General features: G+C 40.0%; 1 protein-coding gene across 3 annotated transcripts; it reads left to right on the forward strand.

Annotated features, from left to right (window-relative positions):
• Positions 1-3,302: 3,302 nt before the first annotated feature.
• LOC142391853 (voltage-dependent L-type calcium channel subunit beta-4-like) lies at positions 3,303-26,616 on the forward strand. Of its 3 annotated transcripts, XM_075478021.1 has the most exons (14): positions 3,303-3,455; positions 4,918-5,001; positions 11,498-11,668; positions 11,829-11,951; positions 12,093-12,220; positions 16,258-16,334; positions 16,820-16,839; positions 18,873-18,953; positions 20,408-20,466; positions 20,825-20,934; positions 21,061-21,212; positions 22,892-22,987; positions 23,222-23,407; positions 24,418-26,616. In XM_075478021.1, exons 1-14 carry the CDS (start codon positions 3,393-3,395, stop codon positions 24,676-24,678), a joined length of 1,611 nt encoding a protein of 536 aa, XP_075334136.1. In that variant the 5' UTR covers positions 3,303-3,392; the 3' UTR covers positions 24,679-26,616. The 3 variants fall into 3 exon arrangements, with proteins under 3 accessions (XP_075334136.1, XP_075334134.1, XP_075334135.1); XM_075478019.1 differs by lacking the exons at positions 3,303-3,455; positions 4,918-5,001 and adding an exon at positions 8,658-9,093 and having other exon boundaries at positions 24,415-26,616; XM_075478020.1 differs by lacking the exons at positions 3,303-3,455; positions 4,918-5,001 and adding an exon at positions 8,658-9,093.
• Positions 26,617-27,174: the final 558 nt, after the last annotated feature.

The following is a 27,174-nucleotide window of genomic DNA, read 5'->3' on the forward strand; positions in this document are numbered from 1 at the left end:
CTCTGACACTGAGTAAGTGGTTGAGCAGGGAAGCCTGATCGTGGCAGTAACGGCCCATCCACACTGGAAGAAAAAAACAAAACATCTTTAATTTCAGTTACAAGTGGGATTGTGCTTTTCAGCACTCCCACCAAATTACATCTACATGCGTGTACAGCTTGAAATGGACATAACTTTTCCAGTGTGTATTTCTTAAGCTCATGACATAACACAATTAATCACATTGTGATTTAAATTTTATCGACGCCCTATTTTTTATTTTTATTTTTTATTATCCATTTTTATCTTTTTATTTTTTTTATTTATTTGCTAAATATTTTAATTATTTATTTTTTGTCACCCCTTTTGAGTTTTTATTTTCTTTTTCTTTGTGATTCCATTTTCTTGCTCTTCGCCCTTCTAATTGCCCTTTGGAGATAAATAAAGTTTTTTCTGATTCTGATTCTGATAAAGAACTGGTTTGGATTAGACTGTTGTAAGAAAGGCATATTGCACCCTTTTTAAGACCAATGACCAGTGATTTCCTCCCAAATGGTTTAGTTGTGACACCCCTGCTCTGAAAAGTCGGCACTGCAGTGTTTACGGTTCGCAGTCCAGTGAGCAGCACCGTTCCGCTGTCTAACAGTCTAATCTGCTGGCAAAACCACTGGCTCGCCAAAATGGACAACCTTTGCGCCCTTCATTAATTTATTTATGTGTGTGAATTTCTTACTAGAGCATGAAGTCCATAAATATTGAATAGACAACATTCATGAAGGCGGTTTCATTCATGACCTGCTTACACACCCGTGTTATGCTTTGGGGGATTCACTGCTGTGGTTGTCTTTGTGTCATTCAAACCAAATTCTCTGTTTTTCTTCTTCTTTGTTACATATCTGCTGAGGTGAAAACAGAAAATGACCCAAACTCACCCAACTTCACCTACAGTCCCAATACATTTAGCAAATTCAGGGAATGAAAATCTCCTTCAACTGTAACTACTTGACCTTTTTTGTTGTTTCCTTTTAAACGTAAATGAACCTTAGCTTGCATCACTATTCTATTAATAACCAGTTACAAAGATTTTTGTAAATTATGTTGTGTTCCATTTCATATTAATCAGTTACTGAGGTCGGTCAGGGAGCTGACCGGTCAACTTAATCCTTCCACTTTAAAGTTGCATAATCCATCACATTCATTTGTTAGAAGATTTGTCTGATCAAAGTGTGTCTGAACATGTGCAGACATAAGTCTGTGAAATGAACTGGCTGCTTTTCATTTGTTGAGCAATTAACTGAAAATGCTCAGACGCAGAACCTCTGGGACGCCGTACATCACATGCTTCCTCTTTTTGAGCCAAAAATAAGCTTACCACTTCTCTTTGTTGTTTGTGCCGGCGGATGGAGCAGGATGTTTACATCCATGGAGTTTTCTTAATGGATTCATGCCATGTTGAGCAACAAAGTGGTGTGTCTGTGTTCTTTCTCTTCTTGATTGCAGGAAGGAGGAGATGGTTATTTAAAGCGTAGTGAATAAAATATTTCTAGGCTGCCTGATATGACTTTGATGTTGGTCAGGTAAACCACGGGTACAGACCAGTCTGCGTTTCAGATGTTTAACCAATGGAGGAGCTTCAACTTTTCTTAAAAAGCACAAATAAAGTCTCCGTCAGAAAGCAATGATACATGTCCACCCAAGGTTTTATAGTGACTGAAAGAGTACTTTAAAACTGAAGCGAACTGTTATACTATGTACTTTTGCCACAAAAACCTCTGGCATCCAGCTTCCATATTATTGTATATGAAATGCATTATGAAGTTAGTTTAAAGGGCCTCAATGCGCGACATGTCCTGTAACAGCAAAACATGGCCAGACCACTTAAACAAAATTCCCTTCAGTTAAAGACCCAAACAATGCACAAAGAACAGAGTTTTGGGTGATTTTGAGGATACATTTTATGATTTAGTATTTACATATGTAGAATGTGTCACTAAATGTATCTTTTTTTTTTTTAAATCATTTGCCCAGAAAGACAAATTTGCTGCAGTGAGAACCCTTTTCAACCTGCCAATGACTCATCTACCGGTTGTATTGCTTCTGTTTTGATAATGCTGCCATCTGCTGGGTAAAGGATGACACAACACAATTTGTTTTTTACTCAAAATACAATTTTGCACCACCTTTAATGTTAACATTGGCCACTAAGTCAAAAATGGATCAAAGAAAAATCTCTTCATGGCACGATTGCAAACAAAAATGCAGCCTTTGAGCTGCCTTTCAACAGTTACTGAAAATAACCCAAAAAAGCTTTTGGAAATGCTGTGCACTGATGACGCAACATCTGAAACAGTATATCTTTGGGAGATTTGAAGCAGACATTTAAATGAAATAACCTCTTCACAACCGTTAAGCAATGGTGCATATCTACAGTATATGATCTTTTTCATGTCACCATCACCAACATCCAAAACCGTAAGTCCATCACAGACTTAAGGAGAATTGATCCAGTAAGATTGGTTGAGTTTTACTGTATATAGCTAATGTTTATTCACTATTTATTTGTATATTTTTTTAATTAATTTAATTTAATTTAATTTAATTTAATTTAATTTTTATTTTATTCTATTCTATTTGCTTGTTTCTACTTTAATTGTTTACATATCTTTTACTGTATGCTGCTGCAACACAACAATTTCCCAAATTGGGATGAATAAAGTACTTATCTATCTTTGTCTATCTAGCTAATTGAAAGCCAACCTGGGTGTAGTTAACCTCCAGGGAACACAAAACAAACATAACATACACATGGGAAATACTAAGGTAGAGAAAAGCATTCAGACATTTCTCAAATCTTTGCTTTTTTTTGTAATTCACTGGATAATATTGACTCCATAAGACTGCTTAAATTAAATGACATATGGCCAAGTATGTGACAATAACATCTAAACCTTCAGGGCATTAGACAGTGGTTGTTCTACTTGGATATTAAGCCACAATATTTAAAAATTGGTTAAGCTCTTTAATTTTTCAAACTATAAATTGTAGCATTTATCTCCTCTTGTTGCTCGCTTGAGCCTAAAATAGCTCCTTGTTGGATCTTAATTAGCCACCCGGAGGGTCTCAAAGGGTAACACCCCCCTCCTTTGTTTCTAAAATAGTACCGTCCATCATCGGGACGCATCTGGTTTTGAGTGGCGCGAACGGCAGCAGTGGGTCTGACGTACCTCCCCGGCGCGCGCAGCAGGAGCTAACGGGAACACCTGTCTCGCGGCGGACAGTTGAGAAAGCAGCGGCTCGGGAGCTCTCATGTTCTTCTGTGTTGTGTGAAGCTGGAGCAAGCAGCCCGGAACCCGCCACCCCTGCGCTGGGCTGGACCGGATCAGCCAGCCATCTGGACCGATGTCCTGGCCGAAATGTCCCGACACATCTACATACGGAACAAGATAGGCGAGGGTATCCAAGCGCCCATCTTTCAGGTAGGTCAGGTTGGAGCTGGGCTACAACTTTGACCGTTGCTAATCCGCAGCGAGAACACCTGGAGGTACGAATATGTAGATAAAGGGAAGACCAGAGTTGGTTTTGGACATCCCCCCTCCACATTCCGGGTTTATTTTAGGCAAACACGTTTATATAGCCTTTCTACTGTACATAAATAATTAAAAAAAAATTGAATACACAAAAGGTCTTTGCAAGTTCCCGGAAATAAAGTTATGTTAGCAAAGAGTTGTTTTGTTTAGGCAAAAACACAATGGTAATAACTTCTAGTTCTACTTTTCTGTTAAATACCAAACATTGTGATTATGGGAGCAAATAATGCAAGAAACAGGTGAGCATTTCCGGATTTATTTGTTCTATTATTATCATCATTGTTATTAGGCTATTATTACACTTAACCACTGAAGCTCCAGCTTTGACAATCATGTTATATTTAAAAGTATAAATATGAATAAGGTTAAGTGAAATCACTAATTTACTCTTAGATCTCTTAAATCCAAGTAGTTGTATTTTACTAATTTAATTAGGGTTTATTAAAGTACATACTTTGTGCAGTTAGCTTTCTTTCTTTCTTTTAGTACATGATATCATGTATTGACTTTAATTTATAAAGATTAAATCATTTTGCTTCAGAAAATACTTAAAATAGTCGCAGTGTAATAGTCCTTGAATTTGAAACTTGTTTGAAAAGCCATATCATGTTATACTTTTATTACTTGTGTAGTTTTTAACCATCGTCTTTAATCAGGTCTTATTTAGTCTATCTCAAATACTCTTACTTATCTTGCTGTTAAGCCAATCTCGCATGACAACTGATGACTTATTTTTCCTTTACGGATATTGATCATCGGAGGGTTAGATGTGCGTATTAACTGCAGGATATTAACAGACTTCATCTTTCCTACCACTACTTTTTTTTTGCTGCTTGCTTCATTTGAGAGGCAGAAGAAAGATGGTGACCCAGATTAATGGCCCTGTTTTATAAATTCAGAGAAGTAGGCTCTGACTTTTTAACAGTGACATTGTCATTACCTCTGGAGACTTGAACAAAAATGGGGCAAATCACTGTGAGATAATTAATTTAGTTCCCCGGAGATGAGCTCTGTTGGTATATTTAGATTTTTTTAAATTTTTTTAATTTTTGGAGGAGAGAAACAAAGTCCAGAGGTAAGAAGAAAAGTTGGCAAGACAAATAAATGATGCAGAGGTGATTGTCTTCCCTGTACATGTACATGTATCATGTGGGTGCTGCCAACAATACTGTGTGCTTACTTTCTGCCTGTAAAGTTGACCTGATTGTGCCGCCTGAACTGCTCAGGAAAAGAGCATCATCATCCAGCTGTCTGATTATGGATGTTCATGAGTGTCATTTTTGTCATATTCGCCTGATATGCTGGCAAAACGTCTGCAGAACACTGGCCTAGTTTTTGTTATTTCACACAGGTCAACCGAGGGACTTATTCCCGGAGGAGCCGCCTCAAGAGGTCTGATGGAAGTACCACCTCCACCAGCTTCATCCTCAGACAGGTACTGCACTGCAAGGGGAGACCTGGAATGTAAAAATAGAAAGCGGTGGTTGTCACGAGCTGGGTCCGATGGAGACATTTGTCCGCCTCTTAAAAGTGTGTTGTATGCCGCATTAGATGCAGTAATCGCTCACTCTGGCCTATTTCTTCTTAAAGGCGTTCATTTTCTGTCTAAATTAGTTACTAGGGGTGGGCGAAAAAATTGATTCATGTACATATCGCGATTTTTTTTTTTTATGGGATGATTTTAAAAATCGATTTTTCTCCCCTGAATCGATGTTTTTTTTTTTTTTTTTTACCCTTGTCCGTTCCAGCATAATGGCAGCAGAATTGTAATCTGAATACCGTTTATGCTAAACACATTTGCTATGCCAAGGGAAGCTTTATCGATTATATTACATCATATCCGTGTCCAGATAAACTTCATCAATTCATCACATTAAAGCTGCCGTCGGCAGGTTTTCAAAATTGCGAGTCTAAAGTCGGAAAATTCGAACTGATACAACTTTCAGGTCCCTCCCCCAACCTCTAACAAGCTCCAAACCCCTCCCCCTCTGTGGACGAGGTTGTGCACGTAAGTTCACACCAGTGTGAGCGCACACAAGCAGACTCACGCTCAGCAGCGTGTGCACAAGCTGTGATTGACAGGTAACGATTCCTCCCCCCTAACGTGATTGGTTAAAAACAGCCGGGAGCGCTCGGTTTTTGTAAGCATGATTACAGGCTTCAGAGGGAGCTACAGAATTCGGGATTTTTCCTAAACAGCCTATTTAATATTCTACTTCAAGAATCCCATGACAGTTCAAGCTAATATGACCAAAAAAAAGTTGCCGACGGCAGCTTTAAGTTATGTTAAAACTAGCCCACATTTGTGCTGTGTGGACATTTCAATTAATTTTGTAACTGTAAACTTTAAAAAATGCCTCTTTTTGTCTCAGTTGAAATAAATGTCAGCTGCTGGACTGACTGACACAGACGGATGTGCATTGTTTATGGGAACGACATTCATTCTAGAAGTGTATGATTCAACTGTTTTTTTAAGGAGGAAGAAAATTGCAATTATTGATTATATCGAATCGCAATACTTGGAGAATCGCAATTATCAAGAATTGTGATACAATCGAATCGTGACCAAAGCATATCGTCCCACCCCTATTAGTTACTTCCTAGATTAAAGGCCATATTTTCAGGATTATTCTGTGTTGTATTTTGCAGCACACGGTGAGAAGGTTCCTCAAACCTTAAGAGGGAAATAATTTCATGGCGTTTATTTTTTTAACTATTTCGGTGCTGTATATCATGGATTCATTGACCATGTTTTGCAGTTGTTGCATTGCCGATACGAGTGTGACGTGGCCCACGTTACGGCAGGCTGCAGGGGGCGACAATCTGCTCTTAGAAGGTTGTAGAGCACAAATACAAAAGGACACACGAGGTTTCAAGCCACTATAGACAAAACAAAGCATGATTACATCCCCGAAAAGTGAGCCTCGCTCTTCAATGTATATTTACTATCTGTATTACACATGTTTTAAGGCTTTTAAAGTACAGAAATCTCACAACATCTACGAACGAAGTATGTAGCCTCAAAAGGCTAATTTAAATGTATTTATTTTTTATGACTCGGCACTCTGTATTTTATGCATTTTTTGATGCGTTCTGGGAGTTTTACCACCGTGGTTGCTTTGTATTTTTAGCCACTTCTTAACATATAAATATTGGCCTGGTTTCCAACCTCATGACGATCCAAGTCAGACTGAAACGTCGCCAGTCCTCAAACGATTTCTGTGGCGTGTTGTGAGAGGTGTTTGAAACCTCAAGTGGTTGTTGTGTTGCTCGTATTTCGGTCATTAGCCGTCAGAGTAGCTCAAGGTCTTCAACTCTTCTACAGAAGCTGCTCCCTTTGCTTTCCAAACAGCAGCTGTGAAAACAATGTTTGGCTCTGTATAATGCTAATACTTCAGGAGTGAGGTATGTTTGCAATTGAGTGTGTTTACAGTGCAAGCTTTTAGGAGTTAAGATGGGTCTGTCTTTGGAGCGGTTTGTCAGTTTGTTGATGACACTGTCGGGTATGAGCCGATGTTAGCTGATATTAAGCTAGGCTAAAATCGATGTAGCTTTAGTTTTAAAACTGTAAGTTTATCAATCAGTTGGACTGTAAAATGACATATATGTAAGAGGGGAATTTGGATTACACCTCATTCTGTGTGAAATTTAAATTTGGAGAAGTACAGCTTTTAAAGGAAAAAACAGCGAGGTGTTCAAAGACCAAAGGCAAGATTGTGAGATAAAGAACGAGCTCTCCAATAGATTTCTGATGTTCTATAACAAGTTGAACTGTTATCCAATATATTGACTAAATTACAACTTTGTTGATTGTGGCAGCGTATATGGTGTAAATTTCATTGATCTTAACCTAAGTTTTTAAAGTGATAACTTGGGAAAAAAGAACAAAAATAAACCCAGACACACTACTTTTCATAACAGACAGGCTAAGGCAGACTCAAAACCACAGGTTGTAACAACCAGGGTTGCATACACACCAAACGTATAAATCTATTCTGTCCACTTCTGTATAGTCAGAGCTGATGATCGGAACAGCGCTCCTAAAACACAAGTAACACATTATCTGTTTGCTAATGAAGTTGAGCTGAAGAGTCAATTTGAGCAGTCGAGAGTGAACAGCTGTCGTCAGATGAGTGTGGGAGATGGAGGTCTTGCTGACTTATTCACAGTTCTGAGCATTTGAAATAAGGTAAAGTTGTAGAGCTACATCTAGAAGCTATTTTAAGGGATTAATAAATGCCAGGTGGGGGACTTAAAACAAGCAAGAAAGAAAAGAAAAAAGTGTTTAGGGTTATTAATGAAATTAGGAAATGTCTAATCAAGGCACCAAAACTCACGGCAGTGTTTTCAAGACCAGCTTTCATACTTTTACTTTTCATACTACAGTTTTTGATATATGTACTAGATTTTGTCATCAGTCAATTATCGGCGTGTATGTCCGACCCATCAAGCAGTTGTTTGATAAATGAAATATCTAAGACAGAAAAAGTCCTGTTTTTATATGACTAATATTGTCCTGTGGTCCAAAACTTACAGACACTTTAAAATCAATGACGATGAAGATGCTAATTATCTGAAACGGTGTTTAGCCTTCCTTTTTTAGAAATTTCCAAAAATACACAGAATTTAACAGAATAGGGGGAAAAAACTCAAACTATTGGCCACAACACGTCTGATTTTCTTTATCAGTTGCATAGATATGACAACAAGTCTATTCTCTAGAGAAAAAGAAATGCCCTTTTTTTTTAAATACAATGATTAAAATCACACATTCTTTCGTCCGCTCTGTGTTATTAGATCCTAACAGTTTCTTTTTATTTAATTTTATTTATTAGCAGATTGAGGGTGAAAGGTAACAGAAACATGGAGGGCGCTGCTCCCTTTTTTTTCACACCTTCATCCCCCTCCTCCGATTCCTTCTACCTCACTGCGCTGAAAAAAGAAAAGAAAAAAAAGAAAAAAGCTGATCGCTCATCCAGGCTGAGTGGACAGCCAGCCAGCCAATCAGCTCCTTGCACACTGGCTCTGTCATCAGGCTTGGATATTGAGGAAGGATCCACTGCTCTTCTTCTGCTGCTGCTGCTGCTGCTTGTGCTGCTCTCACTGTGTCTGTGTGGGTTTTGTGTGCGTGGAAGCCTGATTTAAAAAAAAAAAAAAAATGAATTGCCAGGATTGGGCTACCTCCAGGGAGAGCATCTCCATCCTATAATGTGAGGCACCCAGCAGCACTCCGGGATCAGGGAGAAGCTGCATCCATCTAGCGACGCGCCTCCAGAGGACCAGGCGTGATCCAGCGGGAGGGGAGATATTTTTTTTTAGATTATTATTTTCTGCTGTGGAGAGAAAGGATTGTCGTCATCCCCCCCCATCCATCCTTTTTTCTCTCTCTGGTGCCCCCTCCTTTCTCCTCCGCCTCCACTCTTTTTTTTTCTTTTTTTTCCCCTCATTCTTCTAGAGGCGCTCGTTGGAATATCAAACCTCCATGTATGACAATTTGTACCTGCATGGATTTGAAGACTCGGAGGCGGTGAGTGTTTGCTTGTGTCTGAGAGAATCTGCTCTCGCTCTCTCTTCCTGGCTGTGTGTTTATTGATGGAAGTAGCTCACTGCACACACACCAGACACACGCATGCACACACACGTAAGAGGCCTTTGATGGGTTAGCCAACGGTACAGTGTAGCGTGATCTGAGGCTATGCTTGGCTGGAAGGGGGTTGGGTGTATAAAGCGGGGGTGCACATTAAGCAGGCGGCCTCTGATGTGTGACAATTTATTTTATTATTTCCTTTATCTACATGTGTGTGTCATGTGTGTTATAAATATAAGTGGCTGTGATCTGCCTGTAAGGCTGAAAGATCGAAGCCACCAGAGCCAGGAGGAGCCATTTATTGTTCATCACACTCTGTACTCTCTTAGAGATGAAACCTGGCTTTGATTCAGATTGGAAGGTGTAAATAACCCATCCCTCCCCTTAAGGCTGTGATTTTTGAAATGGCAAAACGTTTGTCACTTTCTCAGAAATGTCCAGCTGAGTATCCTACATCTGGCCTTGTGACTGCATGGTGTACAGGCTCTGACGAGGCTTCGGAGAAACATGCATCGTGATGTCATTAAGTGGATTCTGATGTTGATGAGTCACATGCTGAAGCTACTCCATTGGATAATAGCTGGGATGCTACAGTGCACCCTCAAATCTTCCTCACAGATTCGTGACATGATGACTTGTTGGTGTTCGACAGGGAAAAATGAGTGATTGCATTTACGCACGTCGTGCTTCCATAAATGGGTCAAATGTAGTCGGTATATTTGTGACTTTCTAGCAGGCTGCTGGACTTATAAAAGACTGATTATATATCGTGAAAGATGGTGAAAATTTGGAGAAGCAGAAGCCAAGGTTTTACTGCTTATTGCCTCCTACGAACTGGAACCTCAGAATCTAACTTAGTTGCATCTTTCTAGACCCTCTGCATCAGGTCATATAAAGCTTAATTTTCTAAATTTGAAGTCTCAAAGCTCAAACTGTGTTAACAGGGATGTTTTTCCCAGACCTCCAGTCACAGAGGACATTGCACAGCTGTTCTCACATGCTGAATAGTACTCCCCTCGAGTAAACTGAGCAGATTGTTGAAATTTGTGGACTTAACAGCTTAATAGAGCTGAAGAAATCAACAACAGCCAGCAGAAACGTGCTCTTGGAAATGCTGCATATGCCCAGCAAGTCTGAGATGGGATGCACACGGTCCAGATGAGCAGTGTGCTGAAGTCAGGCTTTGCTACTGCTTGCTTGCCTTAAAAGAAATAGAAAGTGCTTCGCTGTGATGACTTATTTGATTGATCTCCTTGTGACTAATGGCCCTCCTTAACTGAATCATCATTAGTGGTTGATTGTTCAGATTAAAACGGCAGACGAAAGCAATTGTCCCAGAGGAGAAAAATGGAGGGAAAAAAGCTGCATTTCGGAAATTTTGACTGATGTACAGAGTGAGACGTGTTACATTTGCAATAATTACACCGATAGTGTGCCAGATTAAAGACTAAAAACAGCCCAATGACGGGAAATACTCCCCTTTGTTTGAGGTAAAACACAAAGTTAGTTTGCAGAGTGGTCGGGATTCACTAGTTTGTTTGTTTTTTTTAAAGAGAAATCATGTTTTTCTTGTCATTTTGGCAGTATTTGTACTTTTAATTAAAGTTTTTAGACTAGAACTTTACAATGAGGTCCATTCCTGACGTGGAGGATCTGATGATTTTTGATATTTTATGTTTTGTAAATTTGACTCGAACAAGTAAAAGAGAAATAAAATTCAAAGAGTAGAAATCTGTCGTCCTCTTCCCGGGAACCGGGCGTTGTAGTCATCACTATTCAGAATGTGTAATGAGTAAGCGTGCGGTCGTACAAAATGCTGACGGCACAGGACTGGAAATTTCACTTTGTCTGAGATGCTCCTGGCAGCCACCTCTTCTCTGTATCATCTATTTCACCTGTTCTGCATTCAGAGGGCCAAGCCATCACTCCAGACTTGGCACTCTGCAAATCGATTTTAACCCAAAAAACCTCAGTAAATGATTCCAAAGAGGATTTTTAACCTTGTTTTGCCAAGAAGTTTCAAATACTTTGGGATACAGCTACGGTATGTTAGGGTCTTTGTCAGAAAGATAGTTTTTGGTCATCCGTCCTCACTTTTAACACAATTCTGGGGTCTTAAGTGTACTTTTCCTCTACTTTCTTTCGATAAATTGTTACTTTTCTAGCTGGGAAGGCTTCAATTTAACAGCAACTCTGGCTCACCTAAAAGTCGAGGTGATCGAAGCTGCAGTATAAGGATGTTTAGCCCTTTGTTGTTTGTTGATAAAATCGTCTCGATACTTGTCATAAGACGTCCTCAGCTTGCTCAGGTTTTCGTAACCCATGATGTTGTTTCTGCTTGTAGGGCTCAGCGGATTCATATACTAGCAGACCATCAGACTCAGATGTATCTCTGGAGGAGGAGCGGGAGGTGCAGGCCCAGGTCCAGAGCCAGAGCCCAAGCCAGAGCCAAGGACCGGGACAGAGCCGTCAGGAAAGGGAGCAACAGGCTACCGTTCAACTGGAAAGAGCCAAGGTAGCCTTACCTGTGAAACGACTTAAAGAATATTCAACCGCAGATGCACTACACCCAACAGACAGCTTTGCAGAGCTGTAAAAAGTTTGTTTAGGTGTGTAAAAATAATCAAAACTTGTAAATACATTCTATATGTTGAGTGTATGTTTATGTCCTTTAGACTAAACCTGTGGCATTTGCTGTAAGGACCAATGTCAGCTACTGTGGCGCACTGGATGAGGATGTTCCAGTGCCAGCCACAGCCATCTCTTTTGACGCCAAGGACTTTCTCCACATAAAAGAGGTAAACGGGCACTTCGTCATTAAACAGGATCACCACAGCAATCGGTGGTCTTTCTTGTTGTAAAGCTCTCCTAAATGATTTGTCGATTGCTGATAGAAAGATCTGGGGTTTTCTCCTCCTCTTTTGTGTTGACCTGTGCAGAAGTTCAACAATGACTGGTGGATCGGTCGGTTAGTGAAAGAGGGCTGCGATATCGGCTTCATTCCCAGCCCTCTGAAGCTCGAGAACATCCGGCTGCAGCAGGAGCAAAAGAGAGGACGAGTCCAAGGGTGAGTGACAGAAAAAACCCTCCCGTCTCACCGTCGTTTCACAAAGTATACACAAAGAAGACGACGTTTACCTAGTATTCTTGTTGGGCAAACGTCTTTTTTCATTTTATTTAAACTGGTTTCAGTCATTTTAGTCTTTTTCACGAGACAAAATGGTCAGCGATCAGTAGTTAAAATGAAAGATGACTTGTTGAATCCCAAAAAAAACAAGAAAAAGGTCAAATGTACATAATTTGGGGTGTTTTGATAACCCAAGTTTGAAAGGAGCGATGGAGAAGTTTATATTCTACAGTACACAATTCACCTCGGTGGAGTTTTAATGAAATTAATGGGTGATATTTACTTCTTTAAATATGAATAATACCATTTAAAGCACCTTTTAGCCAGTATATTCGTCCATCTTTGGAAGAAATACCTGTATGAAGAGGTGAAATGAGCAAAACATTGATTATTTTAATGGACGATCGTGACATTGTTTTTATAATGATTTCAGTCCAGATTTAAGATTAGTTGTTTTTCTTTATTTGATAGAATATTAACACTAGTTTAGATTTTAAAAAAAAAACTACGATTTTCACTACATCTGACAATTTGTAGGTGGAATGTTTGTTTAATTAATTAAACAATTGATAGATTAATTAATCATGAAAATGATTATTTACGGCTGCAATTAGAACAGGGACGGGTGTATTTTATTTTCATTTTGATCATCGTTTATATTGATTATTTTTATTGCGAGTGGGTGTATATGTATGTCCTTGTTTTTCTGATGTGATTGGGATGAAAAGTTAACTGCTCACCAACTTATGGGGACAGAAGGTGATTTATTTATTTATTTTTTCTCTTTCAGGGTTGGGTATTTGGTTAGGGTGACGGGTTAGGCAGTGTAGAGTCCCCCCCTGTCAATAAAAAATCCCTCACATGTGTGTTGGTGGGTGCCCTTTGATCTATTCTAGGTAGGTGATTTGTGTTGTAGCACTTTGGGTTGGTTATGAAGCATTAATATTGTGAATTACTAAATTAAGTGAATAACTAAAAACAGTCGGTGCTTTAAACCCAAAATGCACTCAACTCTTCACTGTTCATGTGGAGATCTGGGATAGACTAACACAGACAAAATGGAAATCATATCAGCCATCAACACAACTTTTAAAGGTTTATAATCTCTTCAACTACGTCACATTCTCCGCTATGACCAAAGTCTGCCAATGACTCATTCCTATTTACTCCATTCTTTCTACTCATGCTGACTGTACCAGTCAAACGGTTTCAGTCGCTGTAATTAGCACACCTATCGCCCCCACTAGTTTCCTTGAGTGTATAATGTATCTTGAATGTTCTGTCATCCAGAGTTTGTACTATAACTCAGTTGCACCTCCTCAAGCCCTGCTGTTGAGGTTTATACTAATCTTCCCAGACTGGAGTGCTCCAGTGCTTCACTTATGAGTGGCCTCTGTGGCTTTTTGTCACCAAGCCTCACAGACAAGCGTTTTCAACCGAAGCAAAGAAAAATGTCTCTGACTATTTTTGCTTTGGTTTGTTACAAAGAGATTCTGCATTAAATGTCAGTTGAAGCTATTGTGAAATGAGTTTCACAATGAGAATTTCCATGCTGTTGCTTTAGTAGTCGCCAAGAAATAGTTTTGAAATTATTAGATGATAAAATGCAGCAATTAGATAGCATTACTGTGCTGTTACTACATGTTTTGCCAAAGTCTTGACCCAACTCTCATTTCTTTATATTTCCAGGAAAATGTGAAATGGGTGCAGCGATTTACGGAAACATGTAGACATAAATGGACATGCAGCGCATAAGCAGACAGAGTCTGTACAGTTCTCACTAACATGAAAGCCAATATGAGCACCTTCATTATTTAACACAGCCTGAACCCTCTTAGAACATCTTTCTTGTCATTTCTTTAAGGAGACTTCAGGAATAGTTCTCCAGGCTTCTTGAAGGACATCCCAAAGCTCTTCTTTGGGTGTTGGCTGCCTTCTGTTCTCTGTCAGGATGATCCCACACTGCTTCAGTAATGTTGAGGGTCTGTTCTCTGGGGAGGATTCATTCCTCCATCAGACCTGCTGCCACTGGTTTTCAGTCCACTTCTTGTGCCATTTGGCACAGCTCAGCCTTTTCTCCCGGTTTCCCTTCCTTAAAGTGATAGTTCGGAGTAGATTCACCCTAGGGTCATTTGAACCGTGACATCCAGCCAAGTAGCCCACCCGCAGTTTTTCCGATATTGGCTGAACAACATACTGAGTTACTGAGTTATCCCGAATAGCTTAGAACAAGCGCTAATGGAACCTGGCAGTATCTCCAAAATTACCACACTAAAATCACATGCCATGACACCAAACTTCTACAGTAGTACAAATATGGTCTGTACTCACCAAACGATGCATTTGGAAGTTTGAAAATAGTCCAGGAGTTTATTATTATCAACACAAGCCTGATAGCTTCTCTGCTGCTAAAGCTGCATCGACGTCACTTCCTTGATCTGGGAGCTTCAAAGTAAGATGAGGGTTGATCTACTACTGTAGACAACAAAGCAAGGCTGCTCAATTTCTCCATTGATAAAATAAATTCACAACTCTACAACATAAAAATTCATAAAAAACCATGTAGAATATAGCATATACTTTGTTGTCTACAGTAGTAGATCAACCCTCATCTTACTTTGAAGCTCCAAGATCAAGGAAGTGACGTCGACGCAGCTTTAGCTGCAGAGAAGCTATCAGGCTTGTGTTGATAATAATAAACTCCTGGACTATGTACAAACTTCCAAATGCATCGTTTTGTGAGTACAGACCATATTTGTACTACTGTAGAAGTTTGGTGTCATGGCATGTGATTTTAGTGTGGTAATTTTGGAGATACTGCCAGGTTCCATTAACCCTTGTACGAAGCTATTCGGGATAACTCAGTAACTCAGCTGATGTTCAGCCAATATCGAAAAAACTTCGGGTGGGCTACTTGGCTGGATGTCACGGTTCAAATGACCCCAGGGTGAATCTACTCCGAACTATCACTTTAAGAACGGCTTCCTGACAGCCGCCCTTCCATGGAGGTCTTTGCTTTGATTTTCTTTCCTGCTGTGGGTAGTTTTTTTCCAGGTTTTTGCCACTTCTTATTGAAGGACACGGTGCGCTCCGTGCCACAATATACTGAGTTTGCAAAGTTGTCGGTTATGTATAGGCACAACACAAGTTTATCCCTTGAGTTCGATGCTTCTTTTAGGCTTAAATATTTTATAGGTCAATGTTAAGTTTCTTATGAAGAAGAAGAAGAAACATTCCCCTGGAAATAGTCTGGCATAAGGACTGGACTGAGAATGGAGGTCACTTTTAAATACTGGAAGGAAGTGTGACTCCTTGCAAGCAAAATACCAAAAAATGAGCTTGTGGCTCCGGAGTATTGCTCAGTACACAGTAGTTACTTCTGTTCCCAGAGTTAATGACTGAGGTTCTGCAAACTCTCTCTCTCCATCTCCATAGATAACTTCAGACTGATATTATCATGCCATCTACATTACGTGTACCTTAGAATGTAAATGTTATTTAAAAGTATGTTTTATTGAATTTTAGCAGTGTATCTTTTAGTTTTAGGAGCTTTCCCCTTATGTTACTACAAAATTGACCAAATGTGTTGAACACGGTCAAATGAATGAGCTGCTCTTGGTGCTTAGTAATAATCTATCTCTAATATGTTCGCTTTACATTTTCATCCTCTGCTGCCATCAGTTTGTTCCTGTCAGGCTGCAGCTGAATAAATATGTTTAGATATAAGTATGTAAGTACATAGGTCTGGTGACTATAAGATGTATACTATATAAGTATTTTTGTGCCTCCAGCACATTATGATGGAAACTCTGCTCATTATTTATCCTACTGATGATTCACTGTATCATAGATTACGCTGAAGTATTCAAATAAAGTATCAGATAAAGTTTTACATTTTATTTCCAGTTGATTTCTGCATTAATGCCGCTGTTTTTCTGTCTTTTTGTTTTTCTTTTATCCCCTCTTGTCTTTTCCAGTAAGTCTGGAGGGAACTCCTCTTCCAGTGTAGAGGATGAGGTTTCTGCCTCTATCCGACCACTCATATCCTCAGCAGGTGAGGAAGTCGGACAGGGGGAGAGGGCTGTTGGTAACCAGCCTGCCAGATTAGAGCCAAAGTTCCTGAACCACAACAACATAGATAGAATAAGACTCTAAAGCCTTCCCATGTCTCCACATAGAGCATAAGTTCACTGCGTAGAGTTGCTGGTACATTATCCCATGATCCTCCTCTTCCTCCAGTTGAGGACTGCAGGCGCTCTGAGACTGGGGCTAACCACAGTGTGACCCCAACGACAAGACTATGACCCCTGTCTGAACTGCACTCATGTGACTTTGTGAATATAACCTTAGGACAATAGAAATACTTTTTATTTGTTTCATATGTCACTTTACCTTTGATAGGTTTCCTTTGTTATGAATCATGATGAAAAGTACCTTAAGTGAAGCATGTTTTATAAGTGCTTCTGAGATATTGTGACGACTCTTCCTGTAGCCGCAGCTACTGACGACACTTTCACTGTCTTCTCTCCCCTCCTACAGGAAAGCAGAAACAGAAAGTGGTAAGTTGGTGACAGTAAAACCCACTCATCTACCATCCACTTTACTCTTGTTGGCGCCATCATAAAATGACAGGAAATAGCAGGACTGACAGGAAGTTGGCGCCTGATGCCGTACAACACTACTGGTTTTCTGCCTTTTTTATACATGTAAAACTACAGCTGATACCTCACTTGATTCAAAACAAGAAGTTCTAGGCAGAATTGTGTTGCTATTAGTGCTGCTTCAGATGTGTCCAGATTGTAGTGTTACATGAAATGCGATTTGATTCAGATATATGAACCGATTAAATTCATTGGTTGATGCTGTAGTAAATTCTGAGAGAGGTCGTCTTCAAAAACCGGTGTAAAAAATGAGTGATGAAGAAAGCTGCTGAAACGGACGTAGTCGAACAAAAGAAATCTTTATTTCTGTCATCAAGTCCGTCTCAGTTACAGAAAATGCATTTCCCGGGAGAGCCTGTGGTCAAATCGAAAAACTCTCTGCTTGGGGAGAGAAAGTCCCTTACTTTTAAAGAAGATTCAAGGCCACTGGTCCAGGCGTAAAGCCAAAAGATATGGTCTGACTGTAAGGTCCCATATCAAATCTACCTTATTTGGGTAAAACTATTTAAGAGCTTGTTTTTCAGTGTATCTCAGTGTCTTGCACGGAGACGTGCGGAGGCGTCTTGAAATTAACCAGCTGCGGACTCATTAAACTCTGGTTCGTCCATTTTGTCTGTGGACTCAATGAACTCAGTTCAGATTTCCTCATGTGCCTTTAGGCCCCATTTTGCCTGTGGGTCCATACACTTCAATGCGTTCAAAGACGATTCATTAAGAAAATCAAAACTTTGGGGAACATGGTGAGCCTGCCACTCATTATTGAGGATAATTAATTGACTTTTACAAAGGTTTGCTCCTTTACTGGTTGAACCATCTATCAAATCCCCCTTTAAATGAAATTACAGTACATCATTTCAAGTTGAGATGTACCAAACTATTGCTATTGTTTGTTGTTCATGTAGTCGAATAGGGACTTCATTTTTGCAGCTGGAACATACATAAAAAAAATATCTCGACACAAGATGAACTTACTTGCTTTTTCCAGAATTTTTCTCAAAGGCATCTCAGTTTTTCTTATTGGATGGACCCCACTGAGCTGTCATGTAGACGGCTCAGACGTCTGAACAAAACTGCCTCTGTGCAAACTATCTCCATGGCAACTGAAGAAAATTCCATTCACAAAAAACACTCTGAGATGCAGTTGACAGTCCTGCAAAAAAAAAAAGATACCAAAGTATGTTGTTGGTAATGTGCGTGTATGATCCCTCCATCTGCTGCTATGGCAACCTTTATCTTTCTCCTTTTTTTTTTTTTTTTTATCTCTGAAATATGGCAACTATAACTGTCTTGACTCATTCAAAAAAATGGATAGATAATTGTGTGCAGTATTACTTTACTTGTACATTTCTAGGAGTTTTATTTTGCTTGTCATCTCTCCATCTTTAAATGGATTGATTTACATCACTACGAAAGATCTAGTGTTTCCATTTTAGTCCCGTTACTGTGTTATGTTGCGGATTCTTATTGTGAAATCGGGTTAGACTCTAGTTTTGGGACTATTCTACAGCGTCTGTGCACAGTGGACAGCCATATCCATCCATCTACGTAGCAAATGATAAAACATTTATTTCTCAGTCAGGATGTAAAAACTGTATTTGGAACTAAAACTGTTAATGTGTTATTTATTTAAGACACCGAAGAATATCTATGTTGTGTTTTTATAGATTGAAACAATCTTGCCAAGATGTTTGGATGCATTTGCAAATTGTCTTTATTATTACTTTAACAGAGGAACTTATCATTTGTTACATGCCTCAACATGGCAAAACGCCACCTTTAACACGTGATTAGAATTCAGCATCAGCTGACTCTGCAGTCCATTACAGCTGTCGGCTCTGTTTTATGTTCATCCGTGTCTTCTTTGAAGCTATTTTGGGTCCGTCTCCATGTTAGTGATAAAGCCCACTGCTGCTGCTTTCTTGTTTTAACAGACGGAGCACATCCCCCCGTACGATGTGGTTCCCTCCATGAGGCCTGTGGTGCTGGTGGGACCCTCACTGAAGGGTTATGAGGTAAACTGGGTGCAGTGGGGTTAAACCGAGAGAATTCTTGAACGTCATGTGAATAATTAAGATGAATATTAAGTATGCAAAAAGGACAAACCTACAGAAAGTAGATCAACCTTGATGTCCCTGATTTCCCTAAATATAGCTCGCTGTTGGCACGATTATTTAGGAGTGTCATCGCCCACGTAACATCCAGATTGTTGCCAGACTACTGAGGAGAGGTCAGAGGAAAATGTGTTGAGTAATTGGCAGGTTTTGACTTTGCTGTGAGGAGCTTCCTTCTTTTAGCAGCCTTATTGCCTCCATTACTCTATAGATGTAGCACAGACATGAACCTAAAACTTTCAAACTGTGGTGAAATGCTGAGTCTGATGATAAAACCTTTGCTGGCCCCTTTAACTCTAGTCATGTGATATTCTGTTAATGTAAATGTATTTTATTTATGCAGCCCTTTACAGGCAATCCTTACGATGTACCAAAGTGCTTTACAGCAGGTAATAAATAAAGAAGAATAAGTAAAAACAAAAGAACAGTGAAAGCAATAAAATACAACAAAATAAGATAAAAGTGTCATCATACTACAGGGTATTAAAAGCAATCCTAAATAAGTAGGTTTTCAGCCTAGATTTGAAGATTTAAAATGAATAGTTAAATTAATAATTTAAATACTAGATTTAAAATGAATATTTAAAATAATGAAGCTCTGAAAAGGTTGTTTGAGTTGTATGTTGGTTTCAAAGGCTTGAAAGTTTAGTATGATTTAACATGAACATTTGTCAAATGTTTACTGTTGCTAAATCACAAATATCTATCAAAATACTCATGTACAGCTGTAAATGTCATCAGTTTGTACCATAGTTGGTGACATAGTACATTTCGTGTGAGTTGATGGTGTCACATCCATCCTGTTAATTCGGATGAGGCATCAGATTTCAATAGGTCTGTTTGGCTGATAGCTGGTTTATACTGAGACTCAAGGAGGCAAGTATGGGCTGTAAAAAAATGATCCCACAGTTCAGTTCAGCTATCTTAGGGAAGCGGAGGTACAAATGGAAACTGCACAGACAGAACCAGACCTAAGAGTAGAAGATGGATACAAACACTCCAAAGTTATTTTTTACTTTAACTAGAAAAGCCTCAGTTAGATTACACATCTGTTTTATTCCATGTGTGCTAGCACAAATATTCAGCATCTGGGTCAGTTTTTAGTTGAGGAATGACGAGACATTACACTAAAAAATACCACAGTTATGAAGTGACGAATAACACAATAGCACCTTAGTTTAAAAAGCTCCTTTGTTGTAGTTATTGCACTGATCGGCATGTCCAGGAACATATATTTTGCTGTTTTGACAGATGAGCATGAAAACAATACAGCCTGGTAACAAAGAATTGTTCAAAACTGAATTCCTTATTTGCACTTGCAAACCTTTTATTTGTTTTTTTTTACCTCCGTGCAGGTTACAGATATGATGCAGAAGGCACTATTTGACTTCCTCAAGCACAGATTTGATGGGAGGTAAGAAAAAGCAGCAGTTGGTTAAGTGAGTGTTTGGTACTCTGCCAAATTACACATCTTGTTCACCTCCAGAAGTTGGAGAAAATATTGAAATATTTTCTTCCAGACAAGATCAAAAGCTAATCACATATGCCCCTGCTCTGGTAAAAGCTTCATGCGAATCTACCCTTAATGTTTTAAGTGCATCCTCTAACAAACAAGTGAACCAAACTCATAACCTTGGCAGAGGAAAAAAGAAAAATGTCGTCTTTGACCGAGGAAATCCTCAAAGCACATGTAGTTGCATCGGTTTTCATCACCCCTGCACCAAAGTGATTCTGTTCCCTTGCTTAACAATGCTGTCTCTTATTTTTTTCAGGATAACTATAACACGAGTCACAGCAGATATATCATTAGCCAAAAGGTCTGTTCTCAACAACCCCAGTAAACGGGCCATCATTGAAAGATCCAACACTCGCTCCAGCTTAGGTGCGAACGCTTCCACTTCCCATCATTTACATGTCTGCAAACACATCAAAGCAAAGTTGTATTTTATGTTCAAGCCATAGCTAATTCAATTCAATTCAATTCAATTCAATTCAATTGTTCCCACAGCTGAGGTGCAAAGTGAGATTGAGAGGATCTTTGAGTTGGCTCGCTCCCTGCAGCTGGTGGTCCTGGATGCTGACACCATCAACCACCCGGCCCAGCTCCTCAAGACCTCTCTGGCCCCCATCATCGTCCATGTTAAAGTCTCCTCGCCAAAGGTACTGGGCGTCACAGCAGCGGGATCGGACTAAATTCTCTGTTTCGTTGGTTTGGGGTGACCCGGATAAACGCCGGATAAAGCTCCTTATAATATGATTTCCACAGCTGCTGTTCAAAAACGACACTCGGTTTGGGATAAACGGCACGAGAATCTATACATTTTAAAGGTAACGGGTTGCCGTTTTGTCTCCCCGTGTGAGTGCCGCAGCACATCACAAGCACAACCCCAAAACCAGCATGGAATATTAGCATCTGATCATGCAGGGGTTTTAGTGCTGGGCGGTATGACCAAAAATACATATCACGGTATTTTTTTTTCATGCATAATTAGGTGTTCACAGCATTTTCTACAGATTGAGAACAGAATTACTGCAGTAGATTAACTTAGGATGGTCTATTTTACCGTCATAGAATAACGCCCCACAAAATGATGCTGTTTACACAGAAGTGCTACTCATGATTCTAATGAAGTGAGGAATCGGAATGCAAACACAATTGCAGTCAAAATACAGAAGTTTTACTGTGCAAATTTCAAACATCTTTTATGAAAATCAATACAAAAAAGTAGTGCAACTTGCAATAATTATATTTTTGCATCAATATGAGGTCGTAGGCAGTCCCTCTAGCAAACGCGTCTTGAAGTGACATTTGGCTCGACTTTTCTTTTGCTTTCCCCGTGTTACCTGCTGATGTGGCGGGTGCTGACCTTAACTTCATGCATTCTTGATATTCTAAGCCATGCTTACGGCTAATAAGGTGATGGAGCAAATTGCTCGTGTTGCCACCTCCAGCGACAACTGTAGCCCGACAACACTTGCATAAAATGGTTGTTTGGTCGACGTCGGATTTTTTGAAACCAAAAAACTTCCAAACTACAGAACACCGGCTCCTTTTTTTGGCACAAGTTCTTCTGTGTCAGCATGTTCTACTAGTTCTGCAGCTTCGATTTCGGAACTTTCCATGTCTATCCTATCCACCTTCACCTTCACCTTCGTGTAACGCAAGTGCTTATTACCACCTGGCACCCATAGACAGTAAACATGCGTGTTTAGAAGCGCGACACTGAAAAGGTCCCGTCTCAAACAATGTCGTGCGACGCAGCGTTGCCCCCGTTGTGTAATTAAATACACCGGTATGGCGGTATATTTAAAATTCATATCATAACGAAATTATAAACCGGTATTCGGTGTGAACCGGTATACCGCCCAGCACTAAGGGGTTTCTTATTTTAACGTCTGGACGAGCTTCAGATCTGCATCTCTTCACCTTTGCATGGAAAGATACATCCAGTGCACAGGGGGGGCTAACCGAAGTGACACTTTTGCACAAGTTGTCACAGTTTTACTTCAGTTTTAGCTTCTTTGACTGAAACGGCTCACTTCTTAGCGAATGGTCTCATACTAATCAGGCGAATTAGCCAAAAAAACAGCAAAAATATTTTTTTTGTTTTATATATTTATGTGGATAAATTGCTCAAGAACAATTTGGACATTCTCCAAAACACATGATGCCATTGTACTGGGCGTGATTTCTGCTGACAAAACATATGACAAGTACTGCCAAATGCCCGCAGAGTCGGTTAGTTTGTGTGTCTCGTGTGGTGATGACGGGCTGAAATGAGTCCTCCTACAGCTTTTTTGTTCAAAGGTCATCTATTCTTTCTCTCTCTGTCATCAAGGTTCTGCAGAGGTTAGTTAAGTCCAGAGGGAAATCCCAGAGCAAACACCTGAACGTCCAGCTTGTGGCAGCAGACAAATTAGCCCAGTGTCCACCAGTAAGTGGCCGTCCTCATGTACTGGTCGATAGATCATTGGACTCGTGATTATGCTTTTTTTTTTTCCCCCAACGTCCAGAAATGTATCTCAAATATGTTTATGCACTGAGAGCTGTAAGGAACATCGATGTATCTGTGATCGATGACTGAACGCTGTGCTGAAGCCGTCGGTTTTTACCCGCGTGGCATGAAAAGGCCTTCACTTTTCTCTCTGTCGCCATCTGCTGCCAACAGGAAATGTTTGACATCATCTTGGATGAGAACCAGCTGGAGGACGCCTGCGAGCATCTCGCCGAATACCTCGAGGCTTACTGGAAAGCGACCCATACCTCGATGGCGACGCCCCTAAACCCTCTGCTGGGACATAACCTGGCCCCCACCACGCTCACCCCTTACCCCACCAGCATCACTGGTCTGCAGGTACGACTCTCAGGCTGCTCGTGGGAATATTTGTAGTTGTCGTATTTATTTTCTGTTTATTTGTAAAGCGAAGAAAGAGACAAAGTCAACAATATTTGATTTTCAAATGAAAAGGTTTCCTTTCTGCTGATTTCAGCATGTGAAAACCATGTGACCTTTCATCACTGCAAAGATGTGTTGTGTTCATCTTTCATTGCTTTGTGTGTTAAGAAACTAAATATTTCTCATTGCTGTCAAGACTTCAAGATTAATATTTATCTATTTGCATCAAGCTGCGATTAAATCTTTACCTTGGAGTTAAAGGGATAATCCGGAGTAAAATGCACTTTAGTTGACATCAAAATCATGTCATTCGGATGTGTTTAGAGAATTTCGATTTGACCGTTTTTAGCCAAAAGTCGTTAGCCTGGAGGTGAGAGGGGCATATCATGTCACCGCTACAAAACGCTATTTTTATAGCTCTTCTACAGCTCCAAACAACATAACACTTACGTGGTAGTGAGTAGAGGGTCCCTAAAGCCAAACCGAAGTGTCCCAAGGTCTTCATGTGGTCGGATAGAGAGTCCAGAATGAATTTAATCAAGCCAGGACCTTTCCGGAAATGTGTCTGCTGCACCTGCCGCTACAGACCGTGGTGAAGTTGGTTTGATATTGGTTTGAAAAAAAAGACACCTTATTTCCTTATTGTGACCCTCTACTCACTACCACGTAAGTGTTATGTTGTTTGGAGCTGTAGAAGAGGTGTAAAAATAGCGTTTTGTAGCGGTGACATGATTTGCCCCCTTCACCTCCAGGCTAACGACTTTTGGCTAAAAACGGTCAAATCGAAATTCTCTAAACACATCCGAATGACATGATTTTGATGTCAACTCAAAGTATGTACTCCCAACATCCCGTAAATTGATCTAAAGTGCATTTTACTCCGGATTATCCCTTTAAATCTATACGAATAGTTTTCAATGTCTGGTGATAAAAGATGGGTCACTACAGTGTTGTTTCTCACTTAGCAGAGCCAAAGAATGCGACAGAGCAACCACACAGGAGACAATTCTACCCCGAACGAACGACGCAACCTGATGACATCCGATGAAAATTACCACAACGAGCGGGCACATAAGGGACGTAACCGCATGTCTTCTGGCTCGCAGCACAGCCGGGAGCAGCAGGACCCCTACCAGGACTACCAGGACCCCTATCAGGATGCATACAAGCCACATCGTAATCGCAGTTCACCGGGCAGCTACAGCCACGACTCCAGGCACCGGCTCTGAGCCCACTTTTATCAGCACCAGGGCCCTTATGACCCAGATTCCACACATTATAAACGCTGCAATAGAGCCAAGATGGTCCCAAATTGTATCTTTTTTTTAAATTTATTTATTATTTTTTTTTTTTTTTTTTCTTTTCTTTGAAAGTCAAATAGAAAAAAATATATATATATATTTTAGGTATTTGTTTTTAAATGAATCAGGTTCAGGATGCCAACACTAACCAATACCGTGAAGTGAATTCCTTTTAGATTATGTTTCTGGGACCTTCTGGGATCATGCTAACAAAATGCTCGGCAGATGTGCAGCGCAAATCGTGCTCGTTGCCTCTGTCAACAAGCTAATTACGGATAATGGTCAGATGGCGATGACGTATGGACTTCTGTGTGCCTGGAGCATCGCAACAGGTCGGAGGGAAGCCCACTGCACACAGGCTGCTGCCCCTACCCCGGGCCGTGTATAAATCCTCTCACCATTTAGCTTACTGCATGCTGATAGATGATCACCTCCGCATCCACTTAACTGATATTTTGTACTTAGCATTCTGGATTTTCCCAACGAGGAGGTTCAGTTTTCTAAATCACCTGGTTGTAGATCAGTGGTTGGTATCGGGGGGGGGGGGGGTTTGTGGGTGTATTTGCATTTGAACACTGGTGCTTCGCATTCCCTAACTATTTTGCCGTTTTGAAAGTCACTTTGAGCAAGGCCAGCTTTTCTGTAGCACAGCTTTTAGCATCTCATTTGTTCACCGAGAGAGCAGATGCTGACGGCGCCGGGATCAGATCTGAGCTACACTTTTAGGAGAAGGCAATACTGCTTGTGAGTCTGTCTGATAGCGTAGTGAAACACAATAGCAAAATACTATTTGAGATGCATTTGACGTCGTTGGTATTAGGGTCTGGGATTAAAACCCGACCAATCAGGTTGGGACGTTCCGTCTGACATGTTTGCACACCCAGAGCAAATAATGTGATCGGCAACTGTTTTTGTTTGTTTGTTCATAGACCTTAAAGAGCATCTACAGGTTGTTTTGCATTTATTAGCATTGAAGTCGAAGTCACGTAGACGGGTGTCGATAAGCTGAACGTCACGGCATCAGTTAATCGCTGTGAATAAATTCTAACGTCGGTTTAAGGGGATTTAAAGTAAGAATGCGACATGGCGGGAGCGGTTGCATCACGTTCATTCTCTGTGTAGCTGGCATGTTGTCCCGACTGCAGAGCATGTTCCCTCCAAACGTTAAGTAGAAACCCCGCTGTACTCAACTTGATGTTTGTAGACGTGCGGGGCACCTCCCTCCAAAAAAAAAAAAAAAGAGAAACAAATAAAAAGAAGTGAGTAACGAAATGGAGAAAAAAAATAAAAATTTGGGGTTTTTTTGGAAAAAAGTGAAAAATAAGAGAAGAAAATTAAATCTCAAACTACAGATGAATGATATTTCTGGATCCCTGAGGTTTGTAAGTGAATCATCAAACAGGCACATGGAAAAAAAAATCTTAGGAAGTGGTGTATGTCAGTCAGATGATGTTGCATGATGTAAAAAACAAAAAATAATAATAATAATTGTTGAGCTACCTTAATTTTGAGTTTCTATTTGTTGGTAGTTCTGTTAAATGGTGGAATCTGCACTGAAACATCGGATACAGCCCGAGTTTACTGAACCCACATGGTGCTTTGTATGGAAACAGAGCTGCTGCTGCTGCTGCTGATGATGTTAAAACTCTTTTTCTGATTTACTGTACATAGATTCTTCCTTTAAGATCAACCATCTTATTATGATTTATTCAAGAGATTTTTATTTATTTTCTCATCCACATCTTTTACTGGCAGTCGGCTAAAAGTGACAGATTTGCATAAAGCCTGTACTACAACAGGCTAACCTTCCTGATGGCAAAACCATATAATCCATGAATAACTGTGTGTGTGTGTGTGTGTGTGTGTGTGTGTGTGTGTGTGTGTTGGGGGTTATTGACAAAATGAACAGATTAACACAATCAGAAATTATGCCAGAGTTGTATTTATTTATCTAGTTGATATTAAACCGACAAACAAATGGTGTTTATTCAGTTAAGAATGAGAAAGTTTCACATCAAAATGTGTTATTACGTGATTTAAACCTTAAGAAGTCCCTGAAAATGTCACCTAACTCACTCTTAGGCCCAGTTTGCTCCTTCTAATCACGTCAGACACGCTGTCGAGACTTCTGGCAACAACAAAAAAGTGCAACTTTGTGTTGGTCAGATCTATACAAAGTGTAATCTAAATAGGCTGATAGGATTCGAACCTCAGACATGATCAGAAACTTCTTTAAAAAAGAAGAAAAGATCAGTTTGGGTTTGCTGATGTAGAGTTTTTATGCAGCATGTTAGCATCATATATACAGAACACTGACTAAACGTTTAGGTTTGTTGTGGTTTTTTTTATCTCCTATTTGAGCTCAAAACGCAGCGAACCTGAACCTCAGAAACGCGTCCCAGTCGTTGGTGGAGTCACAAACAC

Source organism: Odontesthes bonariensis, chromosome 11 (assembly GCF_027942865.1).
Source record: "Odontesthes bonariensis isolate fOdoBon6 chromosome 11, fOdoBon6.hap1, whole genome shotgun sequence".
NCBI classification, from domain to species: Eukaryota; Metazoa; Chordata; class Actinopteri; order Atheriniformes; family Atherinopsidae; genus Odontesthes; species Odontesthes bonariensis.